At 38.3% G+C, this 18,455-nt stretch overlaps 1 protein-coding gene across 1 annotated transcript in view; it reads right to left on the reverse strand.

Moving 5' to 3' along the window:
• Positions 1–1,565: 1,565 nt before the first annotated feature.
• Positions 1,566–18,455, reverse strand: part of UVRAG (UV radiation resistance associated) — a gene marked incomplete in the record, with an annotated part of 561,854 nt that continues 544,964 nt past the window's right edge. Inside the window, 1 exon segment of the mRNA XM_053708703.1 lies at positions 1,566–3,549. Coding sequence (XP_053564678.1) covers positions 2,844–3,549 — 706 coding nt within the window.

The raw sequence follows: 18,455 nt of genomic DNA on the forward strand, positions 1-18,455 counted from the left end.
CGATAGGGCCATTCAATAACTGAAAAACATGTCTGAGCAATACGCGAAGGCGCGCAATCCTGTAACGAAAGGCACAACACTCAGGGACAGTTACACCCGTGGAGAACTGTAGAGGCCCTCCCCAAGGCGGAAGGCCTGGGACAATAGGGCACAAGCACATTCTCAAATAAACGTCTGAACTCTGCAGACGAACAATCACCAACATTATGTGGAAGCGAAAACATGATGCAACCTGCGGGGGGAACACGCCACCCTGCATGGAGGAATCGGAAACTGGGTTATCCGCATGTGTAGAAGTATGAATTGGTAGGGTATTCACCTCTCGGAGGACAGGACACCCAGAGGCGGATGGCTCAGCAGTCCCTTGATTCTCCGAACCCGAGGAACCAGGCGCTCTGGAATGGCATACGGAACAAAACTGGTTGACATGTCAACGAGGCCAATTCGGATTCGTCACCGGACAAAGAATCTGAGTCTGAAATCAAAATAGTCTCAGTATCAGAATCCTCTGTAACTGAATCTGAAATTAGCACAGTCTCAGCATCATAATCCTCCATAACTGGATAGAGGATATATAAATATGGACTAATGTAGTAAAAACAAAAACGGCACCTGACACCCTCAATGGCTGGGGCACTCACCACCTCCTATGACCAGACCCCTGCGGACTAGAAAATTTCATTTGCCACACAGTCGGGAATGCGGAAATGGAAAATGGAACGTAACCACGCCCGAACACAAGGTGAACCGTACAGTCAAAAAAAGCACGCCCAACCAAAAGGCCGCGTCACTTCCAAAGGCCTCAATATTCCAAACCACGAGCCCATAAACATCACACATAAACAGATTGAATCACATAAATATGATTATAAACCCCCTGTTCAATATAAAGTAAAATGAAACAATCTTACCGGAATCTACGCCGTGGAACAGGAACACGGCCTTTCAAGAGTGACGGATAGTAGCATCGCCTCCGCCATGGACTTGAGAGAAGAAAGCAGGCAGCGGAGGGACGTTTGACAACGCCGATTGCTTGAGGAGCTGTTAATCTGAGTCGGGATGGTTTCCCTGCATTTCCGGACTCTAACTTTTATCCAAGCCCTCACTGAGAGGCTGACAGGACTACTTAAAACTCCTGTCCCATGCCGAAGAGTACTACTCTCCATAAGAGACAAAAAAACTAAAATTATAAATTTTGACACTTCTCTGCCAACCTCCTGGGACGAAAGGCAAAGAATGACTGGGGGATGAGGGGAGTGGGAGGAGTATTTAAGCCTTTGGCTGGGATGTCTTTGCCTCCTCCTGGTGGCCAGGTTCTTATTTCCCAAACTAATGAATGCAGCTGTGGACTCTTTCCATTTAAGAAGAAAAGAATAGTTTCCAGTAAGGTGGGAGTGGTTTTAAGGGCTCCTCAATGTTTGTGATCTCTGCCTATTCCTAATGGCCAGGAGTAATGGGTTATGGACTCTCACCACCTTTATGAAAGAAAAGAAAAAAAAAAACAATACGCAGAGAGTCAATTATTGAAGAAAAAATACATACAATCAAAGAACGCAAAAAGAACATTCATTTAGAAATGTGTAGATAGATTTTTTTTTTTATTATTTGGTTGAATGGAACCTGAGATATTTAATAAAGAAAATTAAATATAGTTGTACATATGATAACATCTTCCTTCATGTATATAGAATTTTTCAAAAAGTCTATCAAAATAAGAATTGTTGCAGAGATAATAAAATTGCATGCAATTATAAGTAAACTTAATCTGCTGTTGAGCACACCTTATATCTTGCTAATCTTATGATGAAATGCAATAGTTATGAAGACCATAAACAGAAAAACAAATAAAATGACGCTTAACATGCTTCTTTTAGTTTCTGTTTTAGTGTGAGATTCCAGAAGGCCAAAAATTGCCGTTCTAGAAAAGCTCATCAAAACCTGCTGGGTACATTTCATCAGGAAATTCAGACTATTTCAGATGAACATACAGTAGAAGATTAGGTCAAAATACTTAATACTGTAAGTTTTTTTTATATATATTAAGAACATGCAGGTTATAGAATTTCATAATTATTTAATACAAAATTTTTGTAACAGAAAAGAATGTTGGGGGGAAAATATTCATTATATAAAATATTTTGGGGGTAAATAAAACACTCGAGTGAAACTTACCCTCAAGTCCTTCAGTTGAATTAATTGGGGCATTTTAGCCAATTTTAGTTAACTGCAAAAATAATGTCCCAATACAAGTTTTCATTTTAATATACCACTGATTTCAAATTACCTTCTTTTTTTATTGTAGACAAAATTGTAGATGTAGCCAAAGCCCATAACTACTGATGGTCATTGTTTGATAAAAAAAAATAATGCATGCAGATTAAACTATATATATGGTCAAGGTGTAAGAAATGAAGGAATTGCATTATTTCTAGCTTTCAATGGTTTGAAGAAAAAAAAAAAAACGAAAAAAAAAAACAATTGTTCGAACAGCATTGCATATGCAAGTGAATTTTGCATTATGTATTTTGTTTGGTTAATAGTAATCTGCCAAAAATGGTGCAACAGCTGACATTCTACACATTTCTTATTTTACATGTTCAGTCAGATTAATGTTCTAAACTGAAAGAAAGAAAAAAAATGTGGGAAATGAAAAAATCATGCACAATTAAATCACTGAACAAAAACCTGCAGTAATGCAGACATCTACAGCATTTTCTGAATTTTCACACGAGAATTCTACAAGTAATTTAAACATTTTTTCTCTTTTCGGAATACAAATATATGATATTATGTGCAAAGATATTTTCATATTGGTAACAATTTCTACCAAAGCTTAGTAAACTTTATTTTTCTGAACTTTTACGTGGTCGACGAAAACTGGACATGTTTTCATTCAGTGCATAAATTCTTCGTGAGAATTCTTCAAACTCGCCGAGAACTTGGTCATCACATTCCACTGCCACAGCATGGTCCACAGGAATGCAGTTAAATTCTTCCAGCTGTTGTGGTGATGTGAAGTCTGACGCCTCTGTTCCAACTATCTCCTCTGCTTGTTCCAAAGTGCAGCGAAGATCATTGCTTTGTGAGGAATGTAAGTCACATTGATTGTCTACACTTGGGAACTCCATGTGTTCTTTTTGAAGCAAAGTTCCATTTATTGCACTACAAGATTCCGATAAATGTTCACTATGGTTTTGATCACCACTATCCGTCAGATCTGTGATTAAACCATCGCTATTTGGACTCTCAGAAAAATCCTTTTTTCTAATGCTTTCCTTTGAAATGTCCATATCAGCATCCAGAGAAGAGGCTATATGACTTTCTACTTCATTTCCAGAGGCTAAAATTGCAACTGGTTGTGCTGAAGCAGACTTAAAGCTAGGAGAATGAGTTTTATATTGCATTTTTTCATTTTCAGAATTTGCACGTCTTCGTGGTGCTTTTTCTGGGGTTGGAGTCCTACTGGAAAAGCCAATATCATGACTTCCGAACGTGGACCCTTGAGGTCTCCGTGGCACAGGAATCGCACTTGACATCTGATGCCTGTCACTAGAAAAAGAGAAAATTATTATGAAATATTATTGAGATCTCCACACAAAAACAAACAGGTTTTCCCTAACATATGATTCATGGATTTACCCCACACCCCACCAATTTCTCTACTGAATATAACCCCAGCTCCCTATCCTGGAGTGTGGGGTTCCAGTGCACTTTGCATGTTGCAGGGCTTTGGTCACACAACTCTATTAAACAAGACAGTCTACACGAATCATAGACTAGAGGTTTAGGCAAAATAATTTTCCGGTTATAAGAATTAGTTAAGGTTTTCTGTGATAGGGAGATCAACACATGGACAATAAAATAAGCATGCATTTTACAGGATGGTAATGAGAAGACAAGCAAAGTGTTTCAGTTGGTTGATAACATGCTCCTTCTATTAAAAAATAGCTTATTTCTAGAAGAACTATGAATAATCAATGCCATGAAATCCCCAGCTAATTATATGATAAATAATTTAAAAGAAAAAGGGATCATATATTGTTTATTTTTAGCAGATTTTATTTTTTCTTGTTATATAAAAAAGTTCAGTTGATAGCATGTGGTGCATGTAAAATGGATGTTTGAGTGTTATGTGATCAATCAATAAAAGGAGACTTCTCATTCCAGCATGGTTGTGCTTCAGGTAAGCTGCATAGTTTTCAGCACTCCTCTATCCTTTCGTTAAAGAGACAATATTCTCAGGCAAGGTAAATTGTGATCAAAGCAGCTGCAGGCACACCCGTTTAAATGGTCTCTTTCCTTCCCTCTATAATGAGGTTGATTTCTGTTGTTGCCTTTTGTTTACATAGTAACATAATAGATGAGGTTGAAAAAAGACAGAGGTCAATCGAGTTAAACGTATACAATTCTCAATATACTTACAAAAAAGCTCCAAGTGAGCTCAAATGAATCCTATTAAAAAAGGTGACCCATTTAAGACAAGCAATCATATCCCTTAATTCTGTTTCTACCTAGAAATGTATCTAAACCATTACCTCCTTAGGCAATTAAAGGGAAACTGAACCCAAATTTTTTCTTTCGTGATTCAGATAGAGCAGTGATTTTTAACCTTTTTTTTGCCGTGGCACACTTTTTTACATTAAAAAATCCTGTGGCACACCACCATCCCAAAATTTTAAAAAAATCACACATTGTAGCCTAATACAGCATATATATATACACATATACACAAACAAACACATACTGTGTGTATTGTGCTGTTATGCCATGCCTCCTACAAACTACCCCTGCACTGGGAGTAAAAAACAAGCAAAGTTTAAAAAATATGTCACACTGTTGTCAGTCTGCCGTGGCACACCTGAGGATCTCTCACGGCACACTGGTTGAAAAACACTGAGATAGAGCATAACATTTTAAGCAACTTTCTAATTTACTCATATTATCAAATTTTCTTCGTTCTCTTGCTATCTTTATTTGAAAAAGAATGCATCTAAGATTTTTTGGGGTTCAGACCTCTGGACAGCACTTTTTTATTGGTGGATGAATTTATCCACCAATCAGCAAGAACCCAGGTTGTTCACCAAAAATGGGCCGGCATCTAAACTTACATTCTTGCATGTCAAATAAAGATACAAAGAGAACAAATAAAAATTGATAATAGGAGTAAATTAGAAAGTTGCTTAAAAACAAAATTTATGCTTACCTGATAAATTTCTTTCTTTTGCGATGTACCGAGTCCACGGTTTCATCCTTACTTGTGGGATATTGTCCTTCCTAACAGGAAGTAGCAAAGAGAGCACACATCAGAGCTGTCTATATAGCTCCCCCCTTAACTCCACCCCCCAGTCATTCGACCGAAGGCCAAGGAAGAAAAGGAGAAACTATACGGTGCAGAGGTGACTGAAGTTTTCAATAAAAAATACGATCTGTCTTGATAGACAGGGCGGGCCGTGGACTCGATACATCACAAGAGAAAGAAATTTATCAGGTAAGCATAAATTTTGTTTTCTTTTGCATGATGTACCAAGTCCATGGATTCATCCTTACTTGTGGGATACCAATACCAAAGCTTTAGGACACGGATGAAGGGAGCCACAAGACAGGAACCTAAACGGAAGGCACCACTGCTTGCAAAACCTTTCTCCCAAAATTAGCCTCCGAAGAAGAAAAAGTATCAAATTTGTAAAAGGTATGAAGCGAAGACCAAGTCGCAGCCTTACAAATCTGTTTAACAGAAGCATCATTTTTAAAAGCCCATGTGGAAGCCACCACTCTACTGGAGTGAGCTGTAATTCTTTCAGGAGGCTGCTGTCCAGCAGTCTCATAAGCCAAACGGATGATGCTTTTCAGACAAAAGGAAAGAGAGGTAGCCGTAGCCTTTTGACCTCTGCGCTTTCCAGCATAGAAAGCAAACAAAGAAGATGATTGGCGAAAATCTTTGGTTGCCTGCAAATAAAACTTCAAAGCACGAACCACGTCCAAGTTGTGCAACAGACGTTCCTTCTTAGAAGGATTAGGACACAGAGAAGGAACAACAATTTCCTGATTGATATTCCTGTTAGAAACAACTTTAGGGAGGAACCCAGGTTTGGTACGCAAAACCACCTTATCAGCATGGAAAACAAGATAAGGCGAGTCGCATTGTAATGCAGATAGTTCAGAAACCCCTCGAGCTGAAGAGATAGCAACTAGAAACAGAACTTTCCAAGATAGAAGCTTAATATCTATGGAATGCATGGGTTCAAACGGAACCCCCTGAAGAACATTAAGAACTATGGCGGAGCAACAGGTTTAAACACAGGCTTGATTCTAACTAAAGCCTGACAAAAAGACCGAACGTCTGGGACATCAGCCAGACGCTTGTGCAATAGGATAGACAAAGCAGATATCTGTCCCTTTAAGGAACTAGCTGACAATGCTTTCTCCAATCCTTCTTGAAGAAAGGACAAAATCCTAGGAATCCTGATCTTACTCCATGAGAAGCCTTTGGATTCGCACCAAAAAAGATATTTACGCCATATCTTATGATAGATTTTTCTGGTGACAGGCTTTCGAGCCTGAATCAAGGTATCTATGACCGACTCAGAGAAACCCTGCTTTGATAAAATCAAGCGTTCAATCTCCAAGCAGTCAGTTGCAGAGAAATTAGATTTGGATGCTTCAACGGACCTTGAATTAAAAGGTCCCGTCGCAGTGGCAGAGTCCATGGTGGTAGAGATGACATGTCCACCAGGTCTGCATACCAAGTCCTGCGTGGCCACGCAGGTGCTATCAAAATCACTGAAGCTCTCTCCTGTTTGATTCTTGCAATCAAACGGGGAAGGAGAGGAAAATGGTGGAAACACATAAGCCAGGTTGAACGACCAGGGTACTGCTAGAGCATCTATCAGTACTGCCTGAGGATCCCTGGACCTGGATCCATAAAAAGGAAGTTTGGCGTTCTGACAAGACGCCATCAGATCCAATTCTGGTGTGCCTCATAGCTGAACCAGTTGAGCAAACACCTCCGGATGGAGCTCCCACTCCCTCGGATGAAAAGTCTGACGACTTAGAAAATCTGCCTCCCAGTTCTCTACCCCTGGGATATAGATTGCTGATAGATGGCAAGAGTGAGTCTCTGCCCATCGGATTATCCTGGAAACTTCTATCATCGCCAAGGAACTCCTTGTTCTCCCCTGATGATTAATATAAGCTACAGACGTGATGTTATCCGACTGAAACCTGATGAATCCGGCCGAAGCCACCTGAGGCCACGCCTGAAAAGCATTGAATATTGCTCTTAATTCCAGAATATTTATCGGTAGGAGTGCCTCCTCCTGAGTCCACAAACCCTGTGCTTTCAGGGAATTCCAGACTGCACCCCAGCCCAGTGGGCTGGCGTCCGTCGTCACTATAACCCATGCTGGTCTGCGGAAACACATTCCCCTGGACAGGTGATCCTGTGACAACCACCAAAGAAGAGAGTCTCTGGTCTCTTGATCCAGATTTATCTGAGGAGAAAAATCTGCATAATCCCCATTCCACTGTTTGAGCATGCATAGTTGCAGTGGTCTGAGATGCAAGCGAGCAAACGGAACTATGTCCATTGCCGCTACCATAAGTCCGATTACCTCCATACACTGAGCCACTGACGGCCGAGGAATGGAATGAAGAGCTCGGCAGGTGGTTAAAATCTTTGATTTCCTGACCTCCGTCAGACAAATTTTCATGTCCACTGAATCTATCAGAGTTCCCAGGAATGGAACTCTTGTGAGAGGAATAAGAACTCTTTTTCACGTTCACCTTCCACCCATGAGATCTTAGAAAGGCCAACACTAAGTCCGTGTGAGACTTGGCTAGTTGGAAAGTCGACGTTTGAATTAGGATGTCGTCTAGATAAGGCGCCACTGCAATTCCTCGCGGTCGTAGGACCGCCAGCAGGGACCCTAGCACTTTTGTGAAGATTCTTGGCGCCGTGGCCAACCCGAAGGGAAGAGCCACAAACTGGTAATGCCTGTCCAGAAAGGCAAACCTTAGGAATTGGTGATGATCTTTGTGGATAGGAATGTGTAAATACGGATCCTTTAAATCCACGGTGGTCATATATTGACCCTCCTGGATCATTGGTAAAATAGTCCAAATGGTCTCCATCTTGAAGAAGGGAACTTTTAGGAATTGGTTTAGGATCTTGAGATCTAGAATTGGTCTGAAGGTTCCCTCTTTTTTGGGAACCACAAACAGATTGGAGTAGAAACCTTGTCCCCTGCCTCTCTTTTTGTCTGGTTTACAGACAATGGAGAAAGATGGAATCTCCCCCTTGGAGGAGAATCTTTGAAATCTAAAAGATAACTCTGGGTTACAATTTCTACGGCCCAGGAGTCCTGAACGTCTCTTGCCCAGGCCTGAGCAAAGAGAGAGAGTCTGCCCCCTACTAGATCCGGTCCCGGATCGGGGGCTAACCCTTCATGCTGTCTTAGTGTCAGCAGCAGGCTTTTTGGCCTGTTTACCCTTGTTCCAAGCCTGGTTAGGTCTCCAGGTTGGCTTAGATTAAGCAAAGTTCCCCTCTTGCTTTGCAGCAGGGGAAGAGGAAGCGGGACCACCCTTGAAGTTTTGAAAGGAACGAAAATTATTTTGTTTGGTCCTTGTCTTATTTGAATTATCTTGGGGAAGGGCATGACCCTTCCCCCCAGTGATGTCTGAAATGATCTCTTTCAGTGCAGGCCCGAATAGGGTCTTACCCTTGAAAGGGATGGTCAAAAGCTTAGATTTTGATGACACATCAGCCGACCAGGACTTAAGCCATAACGCTCTACGCGCTAAAATGGCAAAACCTGAATTCTTTGCCGCTAACTTAGCGAGATGAAAAGCGGCGTCTGTAATAAAAGAATTAGCTAGCTTAAGAGCCTTAATTCTGTCCAGAATATCCTCTAGTGGGGTCTCCACCTGAAGAGCCTCTTCTAGAGCCTCAAACCAAAAGGCTGCTGCAGTGGTTACAGGAACAATGCACGCTATGGGTTGAAGAAGAAAACCTTGATGAACAAAAATTTTCTTTAGGAGACCCTCTCATTTTTTATCCATAGGATCAATGAAAGCACAACTATCTTCAATAGGTATAGTTGTACGCTTAGCCAGAGTAGAAATAGCTCCCTCCACCTTAGGGACCGTCTGCCATGAGTCCCTCATGGTGTCAGATAAGGGAAACATTTTCTTAAAAACAGGAGGGGGAGCGAACGGAATACCTGGTCTATCCCACTCCTTAGTAACAATGTCCGAAATCCTCTTAGGGACCGGAAAAATATCAGTGTAAACAGGAACCTCTAGATATTTGTCCATTTTACACAATTTCTCTGGAACTACAATAGGGTCAAAATAATCCAGAGTCGCTAAAACCTCCCTGAGCAATAAACGGAGGTGTTCTAGCTTAAATTTAAATGCAGTCATATCTGAATCTGTCTGAGGGAACATTTTTCCTGAATCAGAAATCTCTCCCTCAGATAGCAAATCCCTCATCCCTACCTCAGAACATTGTGAGGGAGTATCGGATACGGCAACTAAAGCGTCAGAAGGCTCAGCATTTGTTCTTAACCCAGAGCTACTGCGCTTCCCTTGCAACCCTGGCAGTTTAGATAAAACCTCTGTAAGGGTAGTATTCATAACTGAGGCCATATCTTGCAAGGTAAAAGAATTAGACGCACTAGAAGTACTTGGCGTCGCATGTGCGGGCGTTACTAGATGGCAAAACCTGATTTGCTTCTGTCTGAGAATCATCCAATGCCAAACTCTTATAGGTCAAAATATGCTGTTTGCAATTTATAGACATATCAGTACAAGTGGGACACATTCTAAGGGGGGTTCCACAATGGCTTCTAAACATATTGAGCAATGAGTTTCCTCAATGTCAGACATGTTGAACAGGCTAGTAATGAGACAAGCAAGCTTGGAAAACACTTTATTTAATGAAAAAACAGTACTGTGCCTTTAAGAGAAAAAAAAAGACATACACAAACTGCTTAAAATTGCCTCAAATTTTCCGAAATTTTTACAGTACACCCACTAAGTTATAGTAAGATTGCACCACAAATATCTAAGCAATATACCCCCAAATGAAAAAAACGGATTGACAAATGTCTAAAACCGGTAAAAAAAACCCTGTCAGCACCTTGCCACAGCTCTGCTGTGGCCCTACCTGCCCTTAGGGAACGATTCTGTGGGAATAAAGCTTCGATTGGGCCCCAGAAGAGTACCAGGACCTCTGGAGACTTGCTTGCTGCATCAACTAAGTGCGCAACTGAGGCGCGAAAATAGGCCCTGCCCCTCTCACTCGATGTTGCTGGGGCCTAAACAAAAACCTTTGAAAGCCATGTGGGTTATAAAAACCCTTAAATAAGCCAAGTGTACCCTCAAACATATGTCCCATAAAACACAAACGTTTGCCCAATATATTATACACAAACTGAGTGCCCATAAGATTAGCCCTGTATGTAAGCTAGTAATGCCCCTTATATAACTAGGATTACTGCTTACCCTTCACCTAATGGGGAAACTGTCAGCCTTTCTGATTAACACAGTCTCTGCAGAAAAAATGACTGCACATACCTCATTGCTGTATAGCAAGAAACCGTTCCTCATACTGAAGTTTTCCTGTACTTCTCAGCTTCTGTGGGAACAGCAGTGGACCTTAATTACAAATGCTAAGATCATCATCCTCCAGGCAGAAATCTTCATCTATGTCCTGCCTGAGAGTAAATAGTACAACACCGGTACCATTTAAAAACAACAAACACTTGATTGAAGTAAAATAAAAACTAACAGTTTAACACCTCTTCTCTTTACCCTTCCAGCTTAGAGCCAGCAAAGAGAATGACTGGGGGTGGGGTTAAGGGGGGAGCTATATAGACAGCTCTGCTGTGGTGCTCTCTTTGCTACTTCCTGTTAGGAAGGACACTATTCCACAAGTAAGGATGAAACCGTGGACTCGGTACATCTTGCAAAAGAAATTGTATGCTCTATCTGAATCATGAAAGAAAAATTTTGGGTTCAGTGTCCCTTTAATTCTACAATTTAATTGCTCTTACAGTGATTTTTTTTTTTTTACGTTGCTGGAGATTAAATCTCCTTTCCTTTAGCCTTAAATTGAGACCTTATCACATACTGCGATGGCAGAAGCTCTGTTTATACTAAGAAAATTGTTTATGTGCCTTGAATATATATTATGTCACCTCTCAAGCACCTTTTTTCTTGAGAAAACAGACCCAGTTTGGCTAACCTCTCTCCTCAGCATAAATTCTCGATTACCTTTATAGTTTTGTGGCCCTTCTCTGAACTTTTTCTAAGTCTGCAATGTCATTTTTTGAGATCGGCCCCCAGAACTGCACTACATACTACGAGGTCTTATCAGCGATTTATAAAGTGATATAATTATGCTTCTCTCTATTGCATCAATGCCTCTTTCAATACATGCTAGTATCTTATTAACATTAGAAGCCAATTCTCTCCATTGTGCACCCATCTTTAGCTTGTTATCTATAAGTACTCCCAAATCCCTTTCCTCCTCTGTTTTGCTAAATCTAGTCCATTTTAAATATAAAATGTAGAACCTTGCATTTTCCAGTATTAAATCTAAATGTTCCATTTACTTGCCCATTCATCTAATTTTTGAAGATCTCCTTGTAAAGCAAGTTCATCTTGCACTGACCTTATGACGATACGCAACTTTGTATCATCTGCAAAAATAGAGATGCTGCTATTTAATCCTTGTTCCAAGTCATTAATAAAAATATTAAAAAGAACAGGGTCCAGTACTGATCCCTGGGGGACTCCACTGAAACTTTGTCCAATCTGAGTATGGATCGTTCACTACTACTCGTTGCTCCCTGTCTTTTATCCAGTTTTCTTTTTGCATGCTTTGTTACATTCCTTATATATTTGTAATGTTGAGTTTATACTATTTTCTTTGAATAATTGAAATGCCTACCTTTTTTTCCCTAATTTCTCTTAACACATTTTTATTTAGCCACATTGGTTTGGACTTTTATAACCATTACTTACTTATAACCATGTGGTATGTGTTGATACCTATATTTAACAAAGTTATGTTATCCATTTATCCTCTATTTTTAATTAGAGAATACTTTGTCACAATTTGTTAGTTAATGATTTCCTTAAATCACTGAATTTTGCTTTCTTAAAATTAAAAGTCTTGGTTGAACCCTTATAACACTGCTTATGGAAAGTGATTTCAAAGGTGATTATGTTATGATCAGTTATCCAATTGTTCTTTGGCTTCTATGTTTGATATTATATCTGTACCGTTTGATAGCATTAAATCCAATATAGCTTTATTCCATTCCTAGTTGGCTCCTCTACTAATTGTGACATGAAGTTATCCCTGAAAACATTTAAGAAAAATCTATCTCCCTTAGCTGTATTACTAGTTCATTGGCCCAGTTTATGTTGGGGTAGTTAAAATCTCCCATAATTCGAGCCTTTCCTATTTGCATTAGTAGCTGCGTTTCCTCCAACGCACCAATGTTGAGGGGCTTGTAGCATGTTCCTAGTAATTTTTTTAAGGTTTTTTTCCCCCACTCTTTATTTCAACCCACAGTCGCTCCATTATCACCTGTATCATCATAAACATCTTACATTGCTTTTCTATAACCAATACTAAAGTATTGAAATTTTCAGCATAGTTGAAAATTCAAACTGGCTATTTCAACTAACAGAATAAAGGTAAGAGTTATTTGTAAACATTCAATACACCCCAGAAGGTAAAATGGATCAGTGGAACAGATTAAAAGCGAAGACAAGAGAGTAAATGACCCCTTTAAGGAATTTCCATTTTTAAACAGATCACACATCATAGATGTGTGGATTAAATCTTGGCACATATGCAACATTTTTGGAGACCCCACTTTTTAATAACTATTTAAATAAATGTACAATGGATTAAGAAACTATTTAACACTGATTACATCATAACGCTTTCCACTAATGGGTGTAATGCCCTCTAGGTACAAGATTGTTTTCTTATGCCAGACACAAGGATCAGGCACCATTTATATGACTAAACTGGGAGCAGGTAAAATAAAAAATAAATAAAAAATGTCACAAAAAACATCAAAAATACATTTAAATATACAGTTACACTCATAAACACTATTTATAAAAATTTGTTAAAAAAAAATATTGTACAAAAAGTTATAAGGGCTCAAAGATATTAAGTCTCTGGTGTTATGTGGAAAAAAAAAAGGCAAGTAAAAAGCTTTAACAGATATACAGAGTTCTTGTCAGGACACATTTCCTAAGAGCTCCAGAAGATCAGAATATAATCCGCCGATCATTGGGTCCTTGCAACAGCATCAAATTATTCCAGATTACTGTTACTCCAACTCAGTGCAGCAATTTTTCAGCTCTTGTTTGCGTTTTTAATGACACTGGTGCCACAGATCGGAACTACAGTTATCCTCTAATACAGTCTTTAGGTAGGTAATGACAGGTATTATCCTATATTAACATGCAATACAGTTTAATATGTTTTCAGAATACAAATTGGAATTTTGTTTCATGGTATTTAGAAAAAATAGATTTTATCTATATGTAACTTTGTTAACATATTAGAACCTAGACAACAAATCAGAAACTAGATTTATATCCTAGAAATTGTTTTATAATGTAGGACTTAACAAATTTGTTCTTACACTGTGGCTTAAGAGTAGAATACTATTGTATATATAAGATGCCAATATATGCTCTAGTACATAGATTTTCTACTTAATCAACACCAGACAAATATAAGACCAATGAGTCTACTCCTACAATTTGACATAAGCCTACTAGGATATTACCTTTATTTGCATATATGCCTTTAATCATCCTATTTTCCTCCAGCTATCATCTTACTAATAAGTCTAGTTCACTTTTTGACCACTAAATGGCTCTAACAACATAACAGATATTGCAATGGTACCTGTTACACAGATTTATTTTTGGGCCAAACCTCATTTCTTAATCACTAAAAACCAAAGTATTACCCTGGCTTGGTGTTGATTTAACACACTTGTTCGTTGTCCAGTTCTGGCCTTTTTATTCTAACTTGCTATCACTTTAATAATGTTTTACAGTTTTTTTTTAAGAAGCAATCTAGATTATAGAATAGCATTAGGTTAATAAGTAGCCTTTACTTGCAATAATCACTATTATTTTCTCCATAAGAACTTAAGAGTGGTCTCTCTTTGTTGTATGAAGGGACAATAATGAGAACAATCTATGCTTTTCAGGCTTTTTTCATAATCTTGATGTAAGTTTTCATTTTCTCATGGCTGTATAACTTGTATTTTGTGTATCTTCACAGAATATATACGTTTATGAGTCTGTGATTGGCTGATGGTTGTCAAATGGTACAGGGGTGGGCAAATTGAAGTAAACTTTGAAATGTCAGCAAACCACCCCAAAAAACAGCTGATGCATTGTCTTTTTATTATGTACTTTTTGATTATCCATTGTATTTAATGGACATTTAAAGAAAGTAATGGATTCTATACTGAACACTGAAAAAAAAATATTTGATATTGTAACTCAAAATGTCAATTGTAATGTTTAACCCCCTATTTTACTATTAAGAAGAAAACATAATTTATGTAAGAACTTACCTGATAAATTCATGTCTTTCATATTGGCAGGAGTACATGAGCTAGTGACGTATGGGATATACAATCCTACCAGGAGGGGCAAAGTTTCCCAAACCTCAAAATGCCTATAAATACATCCCTCACCACACCCACAATTCAGTTTAATGAATAGCCAAGTAGTGGGGTGATAAAATAAGGAGTAGAAAAGCATACAAAAAGAGGAACTGGAAAAATAATTGTGCTTTTATACAAAAAATCATAACCACCATAAAAAGGGTGGGCCTCATGGACTCTTGCCAATATGAAAGAAATTAATTTATCAGGTAAGTTCTTACATAAATTATGTTTTCTTTCATGTAATTGGCAAGAGTACATGAGCTAGTGACGTATGGGAAAGAAATACCCAAGATGTGGAAGATCACAGAAGAGTCACTAGAGAGGGAGGGACAAAATAACAGCTATATCCACTGAGAAATTAAATCCACACAATAATTAAGTTTTTCTCAAAAAACTTAAATCAAAAGCAGTAGAATAAAACTGGAACAGCTGCCTGAAGAACTTTTGCTTCAGAAGAAGCAAATACATAAAAATGCTAAAAACAAAAGTATGCAAAGAAGACCAAATTACTGATTTGCAAATTTGAACAACCAAAGATTCATTCTGAAAAAGCCCAAGAAAAGGAGACTGAACTTAGTAGAATGATCTGTAAAACTCTGAGGCGGAGCCTGCCCTGCCTCGAAATAAGCCTTGATAAACAAAAGCTTTAATCAGGATGCCAAATAAATGGCAGAGGCTTCCTAACCTTTTCTGGAACCAGAAAAACAGCAAATAGACTAGAAGTCTTCTGAAATCCTAGTAACCTCGATATAGAATTATAAAGTTCTTACCACATCCAAAGAATGTAAAGAACTCTCAAATAATTTTTTAGGATTAGGACACAAAGAAGGAACAATTTTATCTATATAAAAAATCAGATAAGGAGACACACAAGAGAGTGCTGATAAATCAGAAACTCTTGTAGCAGAAGAGATAGTCAAAAGAAACAACACTTTTCAAAAAAGTAGATAATCTTCAAAGAAAATATAGGCTCAAAAGAAAAGCGCCTGCAAAATCTTTAAACCAAATACGACTCCAAAAAGGAGAAATTAATAAATGAACAGGCTTGATACCAACCAAAGCCTGAACAAAATAGTGAATATCAGGAAGTTCAAATTTACAGACAAACTTATCCAAACCATCCTGAAAAACTGTAAAATCCTAGGAATTCTAAAAGAATACCAAGAGAATTTATGAGAACACTATAAAATATAGGTTTTCCAAACCTGATAATACATGTTCCTTGAAACAGACTTATAAGCCTGCAACATATCGATAAAAACGGAGTCAGAGAAACTTCTATGACTAAACACTAATTAATTTCCATATCACCAAATTAGTAATTTGATATCCCGATGGAAAAATAGCCCCTAAAACAAAAGGGCTGGCCAAAGAGAAAGCGGCCAAGGATGGCAACTGGACTCCCGAACAAGATCCACATACCAAACTTGTGAGGCCATGTTGATGCTATCCGAAACACGACACTGTTCCAATGGCAGAGGCTTCCTAACCTTTTCTGGAACCAGAAAAACAGCAAATAGACTAGAAGTCTTCTGAAATCCTAGTAACCTCTATATAGAATTATAAACTTCTTACCACATCCAAAGGATGTAAAGAACTCTAAAATAATTTTTAGGATTAGGACACAAAGAAGGGACAATTTCTCTACTAATGTTGTTCAAATTAACAAACCTTAGGAAAAAAGAAGTCCACAAAACAACTTATCTATATAAAAAATCAGATAAGGAGACACAAGAGAGTGCTGATAAATCAGAAACTCTTGTAGCAGAAGAGATAGTCAAAAGAAACAACACTTTTCAAAAAAGTAGATAATCTTCAAAGAAAATATAGGCTCAAAAGAAAAGTGCCTGCAAAATCTTTAAACCAAATAAGACTCCAAAAAGGAGAAATTAATAAATGAACAGGCTTGATACCAACCAAAGCCTGAACAAAACAGTGAATATCAGGAAGTTAAAATTTACAGACAAACTTATCCAAACCATCCAGAAAAACTGTAAAATCCTAGGAATTCTAAAAGAATACCAAGAGAATTTATGAGAACACTATAAAATATAGATTTTCCAAACCTGATAATACATGTTCCTTTAAACAGACTTATAAGCCTGCAACATAACGATAAAAACTGAGTCAGAGAAACTTCTATGACTAAACACTAATCAATTCCCATACCCCCAAATTAGTAATTTGATATCCTGATTGAAAAATAGCCCCTAAAACAAAAGGGCTGGCCAAAGAGAAAGCGGCCAAGGATGGCAACTGGACTTCCGAACAAGATCCACATACCAAACTTGTGAGGCCATGTTGATGCTATCCGAAACACGACACTGTTCAAATCTGATCTTGGAAATCACTTTTGCAAGAAAAAAACAGAGGTGGAAAGATGTAGTCAGGTTGCAATACCAAGACACTGCTAATGCATCCACCATCTGCACCTTAGGATCTCTGGACCTGAAAAGGTACCTGGGAAATTGAGAAAACACATCTGTATAGAGACACCACTATCCCGGATGTAAAGACTGACGACTAAGATAATTCACCTCCCAAATGTCTAAAATCGTAGAAAATAGACAGGAGATGAATTCCATCTAAGAACGTATTCAAGATATTTCTTAATTGCTAAGGAACTATGAGTCCCTAATGTTGATTGACATATGCCACAGTTGTGATATTGTCTGTCTGAAAGCAAACAATAAAAAAGTTCTCTAATAAAAGAGGCCAAGCCTGAAAGAGCTCTGAAAAATAGCACAGAGATACAAAATATCGATTGGAAACCTTGCCTCTTGAAGTTTCCAGACCCCTTGTGCTGTCAAAAGACCCTCAGACAGCTCCCCAACCTGTAAGACTTGCATCCATTAAGAATACAGTCCAGGAAGGACGAACAAAAGGAGGCCCCCAGAATAAAATGATGATAGACTAATCACCAAAACAGAGAGAGTTGTTAAGATTTAAAAATATCAACTGCTATATCTAAAAAAAATCCCTGTATCATTGATTCAGTATGCAAATCGAAAAGAGATCTCAGATGAAAAACGAGCAAAGGGAACCACGCCTGATGCTGCAGTTATGAGACCTAAAACTTCCATGCACATAGTCACTGAAAGAAATGTTCTAGACTGTAAGTTAGACAGGTTAACGCCACTTACAATTGACTTTTGTCCAATAAAGACAAAGACATGAACACAGAATCTATCTAGAAACCCAAAAAGAAGTGACCCTTGTCTAAGGAATCACGAAACTCTTAGGTAAACTAAATCCTCTAACCATGTCTTGACCAAACAAAACTTAGTTGATTCATGAGGGATTCCACAAAAAGAAAAGTCAATATATTTTAATACTGCTTTTTCATATGTATGTATTGGGTACATGTAAAGCGTGTCTAATCACCCATAAGGGACTCAAGACACTGCTCAATTATTTGACCTCGGAAGGATGAAAAGCTGAATAGACCTCGCCGGGAATCGAACCTGCAACCCTCAGTTTGCTACAGAGCTCAGTCACAGTGCATTAGCATGCTGAGCTATCTGTTCAGCTTTAAACAAAGAAAAGTTTAAGCTAATACCAAGATACCATCCAAATAAGGAAGTACCACAATACCCTACTGTCTGAAGACAGAAAGAAGGGCACCAACCTTTGAAAAGATTCATAAAGCTGTCACTAAACCAAATGGAAAAGCGACAAATTGGTAAATCATCACAATTATGACAAATCACGGCTTGAACTATCTTGCTTTGC

The sequence above is a fragment of the Bombina bombina genome, chromosome 3 (assembly GCF_027579735.1).
Source record: "Bombina bombina isolate aBomBom1 chromosome 3, aBomBom1.pri, whole genome shotgun sequence".
Lineage (NCBI taxonomy): Eukaryota > Metazoa > Chordata > Amphibia > Anura > Bombinatoridae > Bombina > Bombina bombina.